The sequence below is a fragment of the Poecile atricapillus genome, chromosome 4 (assembly GCF_030490865.1).
Source record: "Poecile atricapillus isolate bPoeAtr1 chromosome 4, bPoeAtr1.hap1, whole genome shotgun sequence".
NCBI lineage: Eukaryota > Metazoa > Chordata > Aves > Passeriformes > Paridae > Poecile > Poecile atricapillus.
Window position 1 is genome coordinate 9,030,261 of NC_081252.1, and position 18,648 is coordinate 9,048,908.

Genomic DNA, 18,648 nt, shown 5'->3' on the forward strand with positions numbered 1-18,648 from the left:
GGACGGCCGGGGCAGGGGCCGAGGCCGCCCGGCGCTGGCGGCGGGGGGCGGCGGGGGCCCGGGGCGGCGCGGTGCCGCCGGGGCCCGGCGCATGGCGGCGGCGGCGGCGGCGGGGGGCATCGCCACTCTGCCCGACGACGGTGGCAGCGGCGCCTTTCCCCCGGGGCACTTCAAGGACCCCAAGCGCCTGTACTGTAAAAACGGCGGCTTCTTCCTGCGCATCAACCCCGACGGGAAGGTGGACGGCGTCCGCGAGAAGAGCGACCCGCACAGTGAGTGTGTCCCGGCACCGGGGCGGGCGGGCGGCTCCTCGCCCGGGCAGCGGGGCTGCGAGAGGGGCCGCGCCTCGGCCGTCCCGCCCTGCCGAAGTTTCGGCAGCGGGCCGTGCTTGGGAAGCGCCCGTCAATGTGCAGAATGTTCCTATGCGAGTAACCGCGAGTGCGCAGACCGAGTTAATTCATACCGAGTTAATTCATACCGAGTTAATTCATAGCCCCGTCCCGTAGCTGGTGGTTCCGCATCGGAACCCTCGGGATGTCCCGGGGCAAAGCCTCGATAGCGGCTCCGCGCTCAACCTGCTGGGGGTACAGAGCTCGTCAGGTGCACAGAGGTTTGGTTACCGGCTTGAGGAGGTCTCGAGTTTGTTTGCTTGGCCCTTACGGAGGTCTAATAGCACTTGACCGGCTGTACACGGCGGCGGTGAAATGTGTTGGATGCATCAAGGTAGAGAGGAGGTTGTTCTTCCCAGTGCGGGTAGGTGCTCATGAGTAGGAGCACTTTCGGCACACAGGTACTCTTAGGAACAGAGGGGCAAATCTGGCCAAGGAAGCGGGGTTTATAACAAACTGCTATTTGTTTATAACAAACAAAGGTATCAGAACACCTTTTTTGGCTTAAATGTTACAACTTGCGTTGGGTTTTTTTGTGGGTTTTTTTTTGTTTTGGTTTTTTTTTTTTTTTTTTTACTTATTTAATGATGGTTTAGATACAGATAAAATCCAAGGATTCTAGCAGCAGAAGGCTGTCCCTCCAATACCTGATCTTTTGAGGGGAGGGAAAGGCTCCTGGGCTGGGAACACAGCCCATGGACTTGGTGATTACAGGCTTGCAGGGAGCGTGTGGCAGGTTGCTGTTAGCAGCACAGGGTGCTTTTTGTCCCACAAACAAAATGCCTTTTGCAGAGCTCAGAGTATTTTAGAAGTATTCAGCACAGAGGTTTTTTGGATGTGGTGGTCAGTTTTTGACTGTGAGGCATTTCTTTCAGCGCAGGTACAGGGAGCTGTCAGATCATCCCAGTGCCATTCCTGGTTGGAGGGAATTTGTTGCTGTGCAGTGTGTGCTGGGCCTGCCTGCAGGCCCTTGGCATGAGGAGCAGGTGAAATGCCTTGCTGGGGTTCTTCATCTGCTTTGCACCTGTGCTCTGAGTGATGGATGCAGGGACAGGGCTAAACTCAGGGACTAAGAGGACATGAGGACACAGACCAAGACGGACCAATGATTCTTAATATGACTTTCCACTCTGGACATTCACTTTTTGCCAAACAATTAGTTTTACCCAACAATTCCAAAGAAACCTTGTAAAAGGAATCCTTAAAGGAAATAAATCTCATCAGACATGGCATGTCACCCTAGAAGTAGCTATGGAAATGTGCTGGCAATCTGCTGCAAAGGGAGGTGATGTTGAGTGGAGGATGTACAAGGCTGAAGCTGAGTCCAAAACATTACCATGGCTGTTGGGTTCTTGCCTCATTCCCTGTCTTTACTTTTGAAAAGTGCAGGTAGTGGTGGTGTGTGGTGGTGTGTGCTCACCTGGCTGGCCCAGGCTGCCCTGAGTGGAGGTGGTATTTATCACTGCTGCCTTTCTCATCCTAGAGTTCCCCCATAATAATTTCTCCTCCCTGCCTTTTTTATTATTCTCTCAGTAAAACTAATACTAGTTTTTCATTCTTGAGTCCACTGAATGTGTGTTTTGTCTTCCTGCTGAGCCTTATCAATGCTACAATTTCCAACTGGCATCTCGTGCTTTCCTAGTAATGAATTCTCTCCTTTTCTCATTATCTTGGCTAGCTGCTTTTTCTTCCTTTCTTTCTTTTTTTTTTTTTTTTTTTTTTCCTGGAAGAACACTAGTTCAGAGAAGCAGAGAATAATCAGTGCTTGAAGCATCAGCAAGGCTCATTACTGAGGCATTGCGTGGTTCACATCCTCAGCATCCTTGCTGTAAATACGTCATTCCACACGACTCTGCTCAACTCTGACCTGGTGAGTGCTGCTCTGTGGAAGTCCCTGTGAAATCTCGTGGTATTCCTGGCATGGCAGAGGGCAATAAATCTTGGACAATGTGAGAGGACTTTAGAAATTAGCAATGAAAATATATACCTCAAATAATTCAGGGTGATTTTCTTAGCAAAAGGTTTTCTAAGGTGGTTTTGAGAAAAGAAATACGATGTCTGCAGTTTGGTTTAGAAATAATTAAATGCCAGTTAGTAGAGATGCTTGTGGTTGCTGCTATTCTTAGGAATTAATTATACAAAATAACATTTCAGTAGCACTTCATCCTTCTTACTTTTAAAGGAAGTTCTTATTTTAGAAGGCAAGTTATTGTCTCCTTATGTTTCAGACCAAAGTTTCAATACTATAAACCAATTTCCATGATCCAGGTCCTTTTCAGCTCCCCTCCTCCTGCCTCTATTTGAAATACACATCTGCTTTGTGTCGTGGCACGGTTTTACACTCACCCCACTCACCTCCATTTATTAATAACGGTGTCGTTAATGAAATTAGGAATGGAAGTTGACGTCCTGCATGCTGGAGGATTGGGATCATATGATTCAAACAGCTGAAACCCAGGACAGGGCGTCTTCCATGGCCATTATTGCCACATCTGACGCGTGTGCTGCAGTGACTCCAGTGAAGTGCCCCTTTGGACACACTCTGGGGACTCAGTCTGGAGTGTTTTCCCTTGAAGAGGTACTTTCAGACAAACAAGAAACAGAAGGCGCTTTCTGAGAGTTTTGTTGTCTAAAGCAAAACAAAAACACGGCTGGTTTGTTGTTGTTGGTCAACAACTGTTGATTTATGCCCTGGAAAACGTACAAAGGGTGCAGTGTTTTTGGAAAGGCTTTTAGAAACTCTCCAGAGGTGTTCCCCTCAAAGAGGCTACAGTGCCAGTGAGGGGGAAAAGCCTGGAGAATGGAAAGGGAACACTTATCCATACATTTAGAACATGTCTAGTAGCACAGCTGGTTCCTTTCAGAGTTTTCCTAAATGAGGAATGGTTGGCATTTATGTATTTCCATAATTTCTTAAGCAGCTTTGTTTCATGATGAGCATAACCCAAGACAGTATCCAAGGCATCCCAAACCATTCTTGTCCACTCCTTAATGAGGTGACAAGGCTCCAGCCTCTCACTTGGAAAGGATTCAGCTGTGTGAGCTCAGTCAGCCCTGCAGTTGTATGAAATACCTTTTCCTTCTCAGTACCTCTCTCCTCTTCCATACCGGTCCAGGAAAATTTCTGAAGAAGGTTCCTTTCATAAATAGTTGTTAATATTAAGATTTTGACTTGTCTCTCTCACAACATTTAAATGGTTATGCTCTAAATGTTTTGGAAAGACTGCTGAAGTATAGACTGACTTTTAGAGCAGCTCAGTGAAGACGATGGAAATTTGATCACTGATCGTGCAATGGGAGAAAACTCATGGCGATCCTCAAGTTGAGCAAATGTCAGGAAGTGTTTTCATATAAAGGTTCAGGACCTGGTGTTTAGCTTTTTGAGGTTCATAGGTTGTTTGGGACTTGGAATATCTCCTTTCCCATTTTGGTCTCCCACAGACGTGGCCGGAGCTGTTGACAGGGCAAGATCTCTTCCAGATCTTAGCACTAAGTGAGAGGTGACTCAAAAAAAACCCCCGCCCCTAAATGTTCAAATACATTGCTTCCACCCAAGTCCTTCTGGAAACAGACTCTTTTCGCATTACTTTTGATCTGTTGCACAGACCTTAACTGCTTTGCCAAGTGCTTTGTGGCATAGCACAGAAATTCCTCCTGGCTCCTGGATGTAGCTGCCTTTAGGGGATGAGGTAGCAGAGATCCCCTGTGTGAAAAAGTTTGGAATATGCTTCCTTTGCCTCTGGTCATAGAAATACCATCATGTTCCTGCTCAGGGGAGGATGCCTTCTCATCTCTCACAGTGTCTGCTGATCCTCTATCCCAGTTCCTAGTGAGTCTTGCCCATCCCGGAGCTGTGTGGTCCAGAGGTGGACCAAGACAACCCGAGATGTCTCCAGTGGGCAGTGAACTGTCCTGTCCCTCCCAGTTTTCCTCCCAGTTTGGAAGTGGGGAAGGTTCTGAGGGCACCCACAGGTACACTAGAGGGCAGGATTTAGCCCTTAAATTGTCTCACTTAGGAGATGAGGAGCACTTTTAGGTAAAAAGGTGGTTTGCAGGAGAATGATAATCCAACTCCTGTTAGCCACTGCATTCCCAGAGCTGGAAAAGGCAAATACAGGTAACATGTTGTGAGATCAGGTGGCTGCTCTTGGTTTTCATTTGGTTCATAAATGCTTGAAATTTGTGCAGCTGATTCTAAGAAAAAGTTTATCTGTAGTGGGATCATATTTAAAAGCATTTTATGGGAAGTAAATTGTTAGTAACAACCTGAATTTTGAATCATAGTCTTTTCAGTGATACTTTGTTTCTGTAAGCTTTCCCCAGCTCCCCTGGATTACAGGTAAGGCAGGCAGTTCTAATAAATAATTATTTGATTATTATGGTTTTTAGCACCCTTGGGAGCATTGCCCTGGGATCACTGGCCATCTGTTCCAGGATATTTGAGAGGTGATGGATTGTGCTGAGCTGGTTCACAACCCTGGAATTAATGGTGCTTTTGACTGTTGGTGACAGCGTGTTTAGTGCAATTATCTAATAAAACCAAACCAGACCCAATGCAGCCCAGAGAATGCTCAAGTTACTGCTGCTGAAGAACATACATAAGTATATGACATCTGTAAACTGAGTATCTATACCAGGTGATATCTGAAATGTTTATGGCATGATTTTTGAAGCCTTAAAGTAGTTAATGAGATACTGTTTCAATCCTGATGGAGAATTAATAGCTTTTGCTTTTGTTAGCACCTGTTTAAGACTATGTGTTTCAAAATAAAGCAGCTCTCTCACCCTTCATCGTTCTCAGTAGTGTTTGGTGACAATATGCCGGTCAACTGTTTTGCCTGTCTGCCTCCTCTGCTGCCTCCAGACTTGTCAATAAAAATATTAAAAGGGCGACTCTCTGGAGTGCCGGTGGCATTTTAGGGTTATTATCTTACGTAGTTTTTTGTTTGTTCAGGGTAGGGCCAGATTTTGACTGGAGCTCGATAGGATCGGCTGAGAATACAAATGAGATGATGTCTGCACAGTTGGGTGGAGGTCGTCCTGCAGGAGCTGTCATGGTGCACTGCTGCTGGAGTGACCCTGGCTGAGCCTGTCGCTCATCTTTGACTTTCTGAGCTTGAAACCACATTGAGCGAGTGAATCAAAGGAGAAGGAGACTCAGGGTGCTGAGAAAGGGCAAAGTAAGATTCCATGGCTGTGTGCAGCGCCAGTGTAGTGAAATTCTGCTCTTGTGCTGCAGCGCTCGGTGGTTTGTCTGTTACCTTCTGACAGGATTTCAGCAGATCTCATAAAACTGCAATCATTAGGATTCCTCGAATATGCGAGTCACAAAATCCTGGTAACCATGGCTGTGGCATCCTGCACGGTGTTTTGTAAGAGCAAGGAGAAATGGCAGCTGTGGTACAGCTTGAAAATACTTGTAGTCTGTTTCTTGGTTCTTTCGTTTCTGCTCTCAGGCTGGCCCACAATTCCTGATGTAAGCATACCCCACATCCCCAGACACTGTGCCTCTGTTCTGTGAGCTGTAGCTTTGGGGGTTATTTTTGCTGTTAAAGGATGTCCTTCATACTCAAATTGTGTAGTTACCACAGCATCTCAATCTTTTTCTTGAGGGAAGGTCTGTAGCACCTCTGGGGACAGGCATTAATTTTTTGGTATCTTTTCTTGGTGTTTCTGGGTACTGGAAAAAAAATCTTGAAGCCTTTATGTTTCACCACATATCCATCATTGAGATGCCAAGAAAAGTGCCAGAGCTGGTGTGAGGGAAGTGGTAGGAGTGAGAGGCTGGGAGTGTGGAATGGAGGGACACGGAGTGCCCCTCTCCAGCAGCAGCTGATTGTCACTGCCTGTGCTGTGATGCCATGTCCTGAACCATCTCGTCTGTGAAAATGCAGGACAGGACACAACGTCCTTCCAGATGGATGTCTTGAAGAGCATGACCAAAGTCTATTCAGTTGTTACATTTCAGGACAGGATAGTAATTTGGTATTTTTGTATTACAAAGAATGTTCATACAGTCCCACAACTCTGGGAAGACCAATGGAGAGGCTGACATTCCTGGCTGTAGGAAGCCACACCCATGGAGTGGTTGTGTGCAGTTGCTCTGTGGCACCTGCTGGTAGCCACGGGAACAGAGGTGGATACAAAACAAGGAGCAGGTGTTACTGTGGAGAAGCAGCCACCAAGGGCCGTGTAGGGTATGTTGAAGTCACTTAGGGAATCCTGCTGCACAGACTTGTTGGGCTGAGCAGTTCCTGGGAAATAGTATGTGGATTCAGTTCTTTGGGTTTCTCCACCTGTGATGGAGCAGTTGTGATGAACAGCAGAATGGGCTCCTGGGCATTCATCAGAGTATGTAAATAGAAGGGATTCATTTTGTGGTTTTAGGGAAGTTTGCAGACTCACTATGGATGTTTTGCTGTCAGTAATGTTGTTCATTCAGGAAAGTGGAGGAAGAAAATGTACAATGTCCTTAGAAATGCAGGAATTCCTCAAAGCTGAAGAGGTGCACAGAATGTTGCCAGGTGTCATTTATTTCAGTCCCAACCTTCTGCTTGCTTTACAGCTTCAAGCAGTAGCCTCTTCCAGAGCACTTAGCTGTGCTAGAGCAAGTACCAGTAATAGTAAGGCGTTTTCCAGTGACCAGGCTCTAGTCCCATGGATCAGTGTTGTCAGTGTGATATTTTATTAGGAGAAAATGCTATTAGGAGTGGGGTGCCTGGCTGCTGCTTTGATGTGGTGAGACAGTGTGGTGGCTCGTGCTTGTAGCTGGTGTACTGCAGGAGCACCCTCTTGCAGGAGGTCTCTGGAGCAATGTGGACATTAAAACCACCACATGGATCTAAACCAGGATATGGGAACTAGCAATAGTCAGGCTGAAGCAGCAGGGAGTCAAGTAGGTTCTTCCAAGCTGCAGATTCCAAAGTCTCTGTTGTCAGCAAAGTGCTCACATCTCTTCTTAGTACGGTTCAAATGTACTCAGAATAAAAGTGAGGAGTGTTACCCAAATATGCACTGTGTGTTTTATGTTCAGTTAAAGGATTTGGTTTCTTGCAAAGAAAACTCTTTACTCAAGCAGGGCTGCATTCAAAAGTAAATTAGAGCCCTTTTGTGAAGAGTGGGATTCATTACTGTGCTGGGTCAGCAGTGACTGACAGCTCTTGTCCTTCACTGCAGCTCGTGCTGTTCCCCTGTGGATGCTTTATTTAAAGGTCAGCACAGGGTGGTTACACAGCTTGATGGAAGGGGATGAAATAGGAGGATGAAGTAAGACTCTGAGCTTATTGTGGCATTAGCACTGTCCTTGCAATAAAGGAGCTGGGCTGGCACCAGCGCTATGCTGTGTGCGCACGTGTATAGCTTTTAATTTTTACTTTTTGTTTGTTTTGGTTTTTTTTTTTATTTTTTGCAAAAATATTTATTGAAGTCTCAATGATCAGTTCCGTTTCATTGGTACTGGAGATGGGGGAAGTACAAACCCAGCACAGTCGCTGTCTCAGCCTTTTGGCCAGGTTAAGAGCAATCACATCTAAAAGGCAGCTCCTCCATATGCGGTTGTTCCTTCTTCCTCCCCCTGTCTCCTGTGCCATCTCTCTGAACCCTGGGTGCCTGGCAAGAGTTCCATTTTCACCACCGTGCTCCAGACTCTCTGAAATCCAATTTACTGATTCTTCTTGGCCTTCCTAAAATCCAGCCTTTCCTTTCCTACTGTGACACTGAGGCTTATTGAGCCTATGGGTCGGCAATGTCTCACCACCGCTCTGGCAGCCTTTGCCTTTCATCTCGAGTGTTACTGCTCCGACACCTGTCACAGCCCTGAAATACTGTGTGTACTACTCAGCAGCTGTGTGAGGTGTACTGGGGGGAGGAACACTACAAAATACCTTCTAACAGTTACACATTTTACCTTCTCTGTCTTCTGAAATGCTGTTCCTGTTTGTGCCTTGAGTTGTCCCTGGTTTTACGTGTTTGTTTTGCTGCAAGTGAAAAACAGGTCATAGTTACAAGGAGAGGAGTGAATGCACTGTAAACATAAAGCTGAATTTCTGCAAGTTCTGTACGTGTCTTGTGACACAGCTGTGCTGGCTGAACAGTTGCACCAGCTTTGTTCTCAAGTTGAACACCCAGAAGTGGTTATCCTGTGATTTACTGCAGTCAATACTAAACGAAGTGAAAGTAGATGGAAGCAACGCGGGGGACACCTTACTCTTGCAAATTAAATTTGGGAACAGTCCTAAAAAAAACTACATGTGAGCAGGCATGCATCATTATTTTGATAAGGAAGCCCTGAAACATTTTTCTAAATCAAGAATATAAGGTGAAAATAATGGTGAAACTATTACCTGTACCCAGTAATGACTGAAGTTCTTCTCTGGTAAAGTGAGGAATTTTTTCTGTTTGCTTTTGTCCTCTTGACTTCCAAAGATGCATCAGTTCATCTGCAATGCCAAGGAGTCAGCAAACAGTGTGGCAGGAGGCATTTAGAAGGGTTTTACACGATGGTGACTTGGAGTTTCTGGCATACGATATCCTTTCGTAATGCGAAGCACTCACTGTTTACTCGGCAGCGCAAAATGCTCAAGTCGCGCTTTGTAAGCAGAATCCACAAACTTTGGACTTGCTTTTGCATGACATTTTTACTTTTAAAGGGCTCTCTTAGGTTTGATCTGCCAGATTATGCAAGCTGTGCATGCTTTACACATGGGCACACAGGTAAGGAGCACGGTGTCACACTGGTGCCAGAAGTGTTGGATGTCGCACTATTCTGAAATTATTGTTCTGCAGGATGACTTTACTGTCTTTTATATGAAAAAACCTTTTAAACTAAAGAAACTTGTATGAAGTTTATAGGGACCACCAGAGAATGCTGTGTATTTTGTAATCAGTGTTTAATGGGAGGGATTCCTAGTGCCACGGGTGCAGGTTAGGTAGAGTTGGGTGTTTGTAGGAATTGAGGTCAAGATGTAAATCAGAATAGGTGGAGAACCTGAACAAGGGAAATAATTTCCATTGTATTCAGTATCTGTACTACTTTAAAAGGTGAAAACTTTTAAAATCTGGGAATGTCCATGTTAATGCAGTGGATTAGGATAGTGTGGGGATACTTAAAGTTACACAAGTTTCTGCTTTAAGCCTCGGTTTACTCCTAAGTGTAACCGGAACTTCCTTAAGTGTTTGTGTTTCAGGAGTGTGTATTTTTGTTGTAGATGTTTACATTTTGGAGACCTTGGGTCTGTCTGCAAGTGGTTTTCTGTCTCTGGCTGGCAAAAAGGAAAAAGATACACTTAGAATGCTGTCATGCAAAAGCGAAGAAGCGTGCCTTTGTATGGGAGCGTGACTCACTGTTTCTCGCTGTGACACTCCATTGGCTCGATTGTTTTTGTTGCAATTCTGATGGTTTGGTTTATTAGCAGCCCACCTCTCCTGCTAAGGTTAGCTAGTTGTTTCTCCTCTCCCTGCCTCTCATGTGTTCCAGGTTTTAGGTAGTGTGTGCATCAGTGACTCTGGCAGTGGCTCAGTTTTACCATGAGCGTAAGCAAGCGAGCAAGGAGTTGTTCTCTTGTTCATGGTCTGAAGACTCGGGGATGCCTCATATGTCAGCACGTATCAAATAGCAGGAGATAGTAAATCGCTAGTTGTGCCTTTGAGAAAGAGATATCAGAAGTTGTCAGAGACTGATGTGGGAAAGAGGGATACAAACATATTTGTAATTCCTAGAGAAAGTTACAGTAGGCATCACCAGGCTGGGGTTTGGATCTGATCCAGCAGGCAGGAAATGTTGGAATGGGGGTGTTAATACATGTGTGTTTGTAAATGCATGTGTAGCTTTGAACCAGTCCCTGGGCTTGGGAGGGTTTGTCGTGTTAGGTGTGGAGAAAGCACGTCCTGCTCCTTGTGTTTTTCTTGGACACCTGGCTGGGAATAGATGTTGCCCCCGAGCATGAAGGAATGGCCAACTTCAGCCACAGAGGATGGCGGAGTGGGAATTCGGCTGCAGGGTGTTGCATTTAGCGAAATGTTGTTGAGCCTTACTTTTTTCTCTTTTTTTTGTGAACTTCCTTGCATTTCTGATGCTTATTCCCTCTGGAGCTGACCCACCTTGGCAGTGAGATTGCAAAATAGCTGCTTTGTGCTTTCCTGTGGGCACGGAGGTGCGGGAGGACGGGCAGTGGGAGCTGGCGCAGCAGCTTCACCGCACTGTCACTCGGGGGCCTCGTGGAAGGGTTTTCCTTACAGGGCCTCTGCAAATATGTTGGAGAAGGGCCCTGAGCCTTTGGCTGGGGCTGAGCTTTTCCACAGCAGACTGTAGTAACACTGGTCATTGATCCAGAGACGTGCAGCCTGGGATTTTTGGGGGGTACAGAAACTCTCCCTTCTCCTAAACTGAGTGAGAGGTGTTTTGCTTTTTGTTCCAATAAAGCAGCTGTATGCTGGTGAAAACAGAGATTGAAATAGTACCCAGTTTGTCCTCCCTTCCCCAGCCGTGAGCTGCTCCCTTAGCTGCAGTGTGGCAGGCAGGGTTCTCACTGTGAAGTGATGGAGGCTGGGCTAGAGAGTCCTTCTGGCCTGAGTTTTGTGTGATCCTTACACTGGGGCTGGTACTTGTAGCTTTAGTCTGCACTGAAGTCTGTGTGTAGGGTATTTGCTAGAAGGGTTACAGTGAAAATACAGCTGAGGCTGTAACCAAACCTTTATTTGCTGTGTAAATGCATCCAAAGCCAGAAGCTCATAGTTGGTTTTTACTTCAGGGTTTCTTTGCTATACTGGTTGGAGTTCCCATTTCCTTGTGGAAGAGTAGAAGAATGGGGTTTTATTAACCTCTTTGACTAATAAATCCTCAAATTTCATCTCCTTCAGATGTGTGTTTGCCTCACGCTTCAGTACAGCACCCTCCTGTACTGCCCTTACCCTGCCCTCACTGCTCTTTGCTGCGTTTACCTTTTATTTTATTCCTAATGTGCTTCTGTCCCTTTCTCTCCTGCCTGTGACCTTTATTTTCCCTTTTCCTTACTGATCCTGAGGCATTCTCCTGCCCCAGAACATCTTAGCCAGTGCAGCTGCTGGGAGTGAAATACCAGCACGTGGCTTTGCTCACAGGGATTGCCCTGGGTGAAGGGCTTGCCAACAGATTCCCACTGGGAGTCAAAAGGTAGTGCCAGCTTAGCAGTGAGCAACTTCCAGAATGTGCAGCTCTGTGTTTCTGAAGTATTAAGTTGGTAGATTTTGCCCAGGTCTTTGAAATGAACCGATTTTGAAGGAGATTTTTGGCCAAATCCATTATGATGCAGAGCAGCGAAACCATTTGGGACCATTTAAGCTGTGCAGTTCCTGGGTCTGGGCCACTCTAAAGCTTTGGTTTATTAGAACTGTAAAAGGACCTGAGGGTTTGCATTGTACGTGTGATTTTCCAGTTCTAGTGCTCAGGACAATAAAAGTACTTTTGGAAAATGTTCATGTTTTCTCTGTTCTCTGCATTTGCCAGCAGCTTTCCTGTCTAGCTACTTGTCCTTAGAATTATTTTCTCCACTGGACTGTGAAGAACTGCCTTGGAAATAATTTTTTTTTTGAGGTCTTTAAGAAAATGAGGAAGATCCATTTTTTAACAGAAATCTGAAACCTTGCCAACCACAATGCTATTAAATACCACTTTTCAATTTCCATATTCTTAGAAAAGTCTCTCCAAGTTGTGAAATAAATGCCCATTTGTAACTCTCTTAAATTATACTGTTTGGTTTAACCTGCAGCTTGTACATCTGTCCTGGCCACATACCCTGTGAAAGAACATCTCAGTGCCTGTTGCAGTGTGGTCCAGCTTCCTTTAGTGCCACAGACTGTACTGGTTTCAGTGGAAATTTGGATTGGCCTGTAGAGCTTGTGGTGTTTTTCAGCCAGAACATCAGTGAATATGAATCTCTAACAGAACCTCTGTGTATTGTTGGGAAAAACCATTCCCTCTCTCTCCATTTTTGATACTACTGGAAGGCACTGTAGGTTCACCTGAGCTGGTGTGGAAGTGCATATGTACATCCTGCAATTCATCCTTCTTCCTCAGCAGGGGGATCCTATGAAGCTTCTCGTGATAGAAAAGAAAGTCTTTTAATAGCAGCTGTAAATTTCCTGGGTCCTTTGAATTGGTTGTATTGTTTTATTTAATAATTAAGCGATGAGTTAGCCCCAGTCCTGGAGATGTTTGCTCAGCAGGCGAGCTCTGTGTTCTCACAACACCAGCAGGCATCGAGCCTTGTGCTTGGCGTTCCTCGTGGATTGCAGGGCATGAATGGGAACAGGGAAATAACTCGAGGGGCCCTCAAAGGAGTGCCAGAGTATCTGGGAAAATGAGCCTTTTTACCCTTGGTTAATGAACTCCTTCACAACAATCTGCTACTTTTGGGGGGCTACAAATGTCTTAATGATTTGACTTTCATGGATGGGGTTTTGAGGTTCACTTGTGCTGAAAACAAGTGTTGGGAGTAGATGTGATGAACACAGTCTGCACTATTGCTGTTGGTGACCAAAGGCTGCAAAAGGTGCGGTGTCAAGTGATAAATTTGTCTTACAACCAATTTAGTTGCAGTGAGCTAAACCTAAAATTGTCGCTTCTGGTGACGATCATGCGGTCAAAATGTGCTTGATCAGTAAGGCTCTGCTCTATCTTGGCATCTCCAGTTTACTGTGGCTGTGGCAAATAATCACTGCATTAATAAAGCTGTAAAATAACACTGAAACCTGACAAACTCACAGTACTGTTCTGGTTCTGTTTGTTCATGTGTTTTTGGAGTTGGAGAGGAAAATCCAGTGAAGCTGATTTTCCTTTTGAGGCTTTCAGTATTGGAGCTCTTTTCAAACTCTACAGGAATACCTTGGGGCTTTCTTATTCTTTTCACAAGCTTCTCCAAACTATACAAATTTTTACAGGACTCACAAACCTTTACCAGAAGTTTATTTTTACAGAATTTGAACTTCTGGCCCAGTGTGATGCTGTAGGATTTCGTGTGTGTTTTTGTCCAGAGAAAGTCACGAAGCATCATAAGTCAGTACTGCAGTAATTAATATTAATTTTCAGCTGTTCCACAGCTGTTTCTTGTTAAGTGTGTGGTGAAAGCTGTGTGCTTGGGCACATCTCAAAAGTCCATTTCCCACAGTCCCTGCCCAGAGCACTCTTCCAAGTTCTTGCTTCCCCAAAGGCTAAGGAGTTACACCAAAGTGTTTGGAGCTGTTCACAAGTCCGATTTTGGCCTCCTAACTTGGGAGCGCTGTATTTTGGATACTTGATTCTGAGATGAAATTGCGCCTGACTTTTTACTTTTACCCTGAAAAAGGGTTTGCAGCAATTATCCCAACAGTTTTACATTCCCTGTATTCCTGGTGTTGTAGTTTCGGTTGGTTTCTTCAGTACTGCCTTTTTTTCCCTTCAACAAAAAGCCAAACAAGCAACAACCTCTCTTTGAATCTCAAGAGATGCTCCTTCTCCAAAATTTACAGTCACTTCAGGAATTTATTCTGATGGCTGAAAAACTCAAGCTATTTAAAACTGCATTTCCAAAGGGAGTAAAGTCCCTGCTGAACCAAAGCAGGTGGGTGAAGGAAGCTCTTGTCTGAGATGTTGTATACAACAGGCAAAAGGGGAAGCTTTCATGTGTTCATCCAAACTACTGGGTTTGATTTATGGCTACAGAAATCAGTTAAGGCTTTTTGTTAATAATTCACAGGTAGCAGCTGAAAGCTGTTTGATAGGACCTTACAGGTTTTCATTCCTATAAAATCTTTAATTTCTTTTAATTGATGCAAAACATGTTCCTGCTTTGTGTAACACTGTCTCTTGTGCCTTTGCTGCCTTCACCTACTGCTGCAGTTCTGTTTGTTTGTTCCACCCACTTGTTGGATGGACGAGGTAAACAAATGGATATTTTTCTGTTGGGACCTGCCAGGGCCCTTAGGAGTGATATGGACCTGGATAGTCTCAGTTAGACTCGCTGACAGTCTGCCTGTACAGAGCTGTGTGCATTCAGTGTCCGAGGCTGTTCTGCAAACATTGAGAGACACCTCTGGAAAATTTGCCGTGAAAAATTTCCATGTTCTGGGAGCAGTTCACTGTGCCCTAAGTGGCCTTTCAAGGAATTTCATGGGTTTTAAGCTGCCTTTATGCAAAATGAAGATAGAACTACTCAATCTCGCCGTTGCCAGTTTGAGAGTAGCTGCTTTCTTTGTAAAAATGGGATCAGAAAGCCAAAGGTTGAAAATTTACTATCTTCATTCCAAGCTGAAGCTTTCTGTGATGGAGGGTTTGAAGCAGTGACTGTCAAGTGCTGCGATCCCAGGGCGGCTGAGAAACCTTTTGTTGTTTTTTTTCGTTTGTTCGCAGTCAAGCTGCAGCTCCAGGCAGAGGAACGAGGCGTGGTGTCCATCAAAGGTGTCAGTGCCAATCGCTTCCTGGCCATGAAGGAGGATGGCAGATTGCTGGCCTTGGTAAGCAGCACTTCCCTGATGTCTCTGTGTATCTGTGTACTGCCCTTGCTCTGTGTGGTGTATGTAGCCTTTCTTCCTGCACGACTTGCTCAGCTGCTCGGGGTGGGATTTATCAGGTGGAGAAATGAGCTCTGCACAGCTTCTGTCAATTACTTGAAATAGGAATTAGGAGGATTTGGGTATTTCTGCCCTAGCTAGGAGCGGCAAAATTTAACAGGAATGGCTTGTCTGAGAGAAAAAAATCACAGTGACCAGGAAGTTATAAAAACAATGAAGAATAAAGTGTCTGCCTTTTTACCCTCAGGAGTAATTTTTTCTCTTTCACTTACTTTCACATAAAGCAATTTTAAAAGACCTCTTTAAAGTGAAAAGTAAAGCAAATTTCTTTAAAAAAATTACCTTCATGGTACTAATCTGTGTACATTATTTTCTCATTTTCCTCTTTGTAGAGAATCAAGGTTTTGTTTTTTTTTTGGGCACTTCTACTTCCAAGCTAGAAAACTAGCAAGAAAAATATTTTTGAAAATATGATGATAAAATTTTAAAAGTTATATAAATGTGGGTAAATTAAGCTGCTCTCTAGTGAGACTAGTTTTAGTTTAAACTCTTGTGTGTTTTTGGTACCAGCCGAATTTTTAACCGTGTTTTAAAGCCAGTGCACGCAGCAGACTCTGAGAGTTAATGTCTCTCAGAGACAGATGATAAATTTTGCTTTAAGAACTGCAGTTATATTCATTTTTCTTATGAGACCTAGGCACTATAATTGCCTCATCTGCATTTATATCCTTCAGTGCCTGCTGAAGCACCACTGCAGGGCATCCACCCTACCAGAAGTTTGGTTTGCAAGAGTCCCTGGTGCTTTGTGTATTCACACAGCCCCATTCAGCCTCTGTGCAAGTCCCCTCCGTGGCTGGGGCTAAGAATGTGCATTCCTCACCCTGGCTGAACTGCAGCTAATGAAAGAGCCCTGACAGGGGCTGCAGAAATTGCTTCTGATTCCGCTCCTCTGCCTCCATGAAATGAGACTGAAAGTAGTTTCACAGGAGCAGGGCTCCCTAGGGCTCTCCTCAGTTCTGACTCCAGGGAGTTTCGTGTGGGCTCGGGAATGCAGTTCAAGAACCTGCTTCAAGTTACTTGGATACTGTGTGACAGCTCAGTTGAAGAAAATGTGAGGAGTTGTCCACTGTGCTATTCTTGAGTTAAGGATAATTGGGAATTTCCTGTGGTGCTGGTGCGGTGGCATTCGGCTTCCCATTTTAATAGCTCTTTGTACCCTGAGCGATGGGGAATGGTCAAAATAGGGTGTTGAGCACTATTTGTAAAATGATAAACAGAAACACAGGGCTGTGTTTATATTTGGGATTTCTGAGCTGCTGCTGCATGGTGGGTTTGGTCGTAGAACGTGCTTCCCCTGCAGCAATTCCAATTGCTGAGTTCCTATAAAGCAAAACGCTTGGAAAGTATCGTCCAGTCACTTGGAACTGCTCTCTCAGAGTATGCAAAATTGGGTCACTTTTTGCTTCTAACTTGAGCTTGTAAAACTCTTTTTTTTTCCTTTGGTGTTGTTTCTAGAAATGGGTATTCCTGAATCGTGTTTGCTGCACACAACATTGTTGTTATTCATAGGTGGAAACTCTCTAGTCTTTTAAAACTTTTTTCTCCAACCAGCCTAACAAATGCTGCTGCAATTTCACGTCTGTTTTCTGTAGCACCGGCAATGTTTTTCCATGTGGATTTCTGTGCTGTGACTTCCAACAGTCTGTGGCTGGCTGTGCCTTTAGCATTTTCTGCCTCTAAACACATTCAAGAAACTGTTTCTAATTGCCAGTGTCCCTTGTTCAGTTAGAGCAGGGCTGTATTTCACGAGAGCTCACAAAGAGCATACAGGGGAAATGTCTGTGGTAAATTGCACATGATGAAACACTGCTGAAATTTCTTTTAAAACTTCATGGAACTTTAATTCTTAAACACATAATTTAGTCCTCTAATCCATCAGTCACTCAAGTGCTACTCTGTCCTTTTTAATGTCTGGGGTTCTTTAATTACTTTTCAGCATCCAGAATCAATTTGCAGTGTCCTTGTTTTACAAATAAATTAACATTTTCGGAAATACATTTGCAAATTTTCCTTCAGGCCTGTTTTTCGTCTTGTTGGATGTTTTTGTAATTACTTGTTGAGACATGCTGCAGGGTTTGTTCTGAGCTGGACTTTGCAGGATGATTTACAGCCTGTGGACCACTGCTCACCCTGGTGATCTGCGTGGGGGTGCAGTGGGTTGCGTTCTTGTCTGGAAATCCGGATGATGCAGCTTTTCATTGATCATTTTCATGCTCTTTACTATAAGGCTCAGTCGTGGGGGAGAGGTGATCCCTAGCACTGGAGGAAATGCCTGGTTGTGAATGCAGATATTCAAAACTTCCCCTTGGAAAATCTACTTTTAACTGAAAGTATCTGTGCAGAAATGCATCTGTTCCATCAGATTTTTCGATGGAAAACCAGAAACATTTCCCATCTGATATGGTTTATTTTGACTTTCCGGTTTAATTATAAGAATGAAATACTTTAATTTTATGGAATGAAATGTGATTATTTCATTTAACAAAGAAATTTCCCAAACTTCTCATGAAAGGACGAATTTTGACTAACTTGTATTTTCTGGTAAATAATTTGTTATTTAAGGATATGACCTATTCATTCCGTCGTGCTTGTGTGGTTTCACTGTGATCAGCGAGATTTTGCCAGACTTCAAGGACTTGACTCGAAGGGAAATTCTTGTCTTTTGATGTTATGGATTCAAACTGTGCTCAAAGAATGTTTGTGAGAATAACCTGCATTTAGTTTGAGCAGAGTTCAGGTGTTTCATGAGGTGCTGTGAAAGATTATACTGCCAGATCCACCCTCTGGATGCAGCCTGGACTGAAGTGTGTTTGAAAGGAAAAAAGCATGGATATCCAGGGTTTTTCCAGGTGCTGAGATTGACAGTGCAGTCAGTGGCTGGCATCCTGCTCTTGTTGGACGGCAGTCCAGCTCCTGAAATGTCACCTCTGGAAGATGTTAAGGAATACATAGTTCATGAAGCCTGAGTTGTCATTTGTCACCTAAATGCTGGGGTTTATGTCAAAATGTTTACATTGACAACGTACTGTAGGAAAGCACTGGTGTTACGTATGCTTTGGGGAGGAATAAGGACTTTTCTTTTTTCAGCCTTTATTGATGTGCCTGAATTTCCAGCTTGGGCAATTGTACTGAATTGTCTACACTCAGTTTTAAAGTTTTGGTTCTTAAAGGCTTTATACATTTTCTGATCAGAACAAGGAATTACACAGTAAAAGCAAATTAAAAGCTGCTTGGTCTGTGTCAGAGACAATAAATGAACCATAGGTAAAAACCTCTTCTTGTAGGTGCTTTTAACAACATTTTCACAATAAATCAATAAATTCACAATTTCTTCAGTCATGAAACAGTCTCTAGTTCTTTAAAGCCAAGGTACTGCTCACATTCTTGCTAAGTTAGTCCCCTGAATGTGAAGAATTGATTTGTGGTGCTACAGCAGTAATGCTTTCTCTTTTCCCTTTTAGAAATACGCAACAGAAGAATGTTTCTTTTTTGAGCGTTTGGAATCCAATAACTACAACACTTACCGGTCACGGAAATACTCGGATTGGTACGTGGCACTAAAAAGAACTGGACAGTACAAACCTGGACCAAAAACTGGACCTGGACAGAAAGCTATTCTTTTCCTTCCCATGTCTGCTAAAAGCTGACTTCCATGGCAGGTTCTGAGCACCAATGC

The 18,648-nt window shown here is 44.3% G+C and overlaps 1 protein-coding gene across 1 annotated transcript; it reads left to right on the top strand.

Annotated features, from left to right (window-relative positions):
* On the top strand, positions 1-18,623 carry FGF2 (fibroblast growth factor 2). The gene is made up of 3 exons (XM_058837468.1): positions 1-272; positions 14,752-14,855; positions 18,434-18,623. The coding sequence occupies exons 1-3, from the start codon at positions 92-94 to the stop codon at positions 18,617-18,619; spliced, it is 471 nt and encodes a 156-aa protein (XP_058693451.1). The 5' UTR covers positions 1-91; the 3' UTR covers positions 18,620-18,623.
* The last annotated feature ends 25 nt before the right edge of the window (positions 18,624-18,648 follow it).

Bases quoted from the DNA above. Each gene is read 5' to 3' on its own strand.
- FGF2 (XM_058837468.1), top strand. From the start codon at position 92: ATGGCGGCGGCGGCGGCGGCGGGGGGCATCGCCACTCTGCCCGACGAC. The intron at 273-14,751 runs GTGAGTGTGTCC...GTTTGTTCGCAG, and splicing joins CGAGAAGAGCGACCCGCACA to TCAAGCTGCAGCTCCAGGCA. The intron at 14,856-18,433 runs GTAAGCAGCACT...TTTCCCTTTTAG, and splicing joins ATGGCAGATTGCTGGCCTTG to AAATACGCAACAGAAGAATG.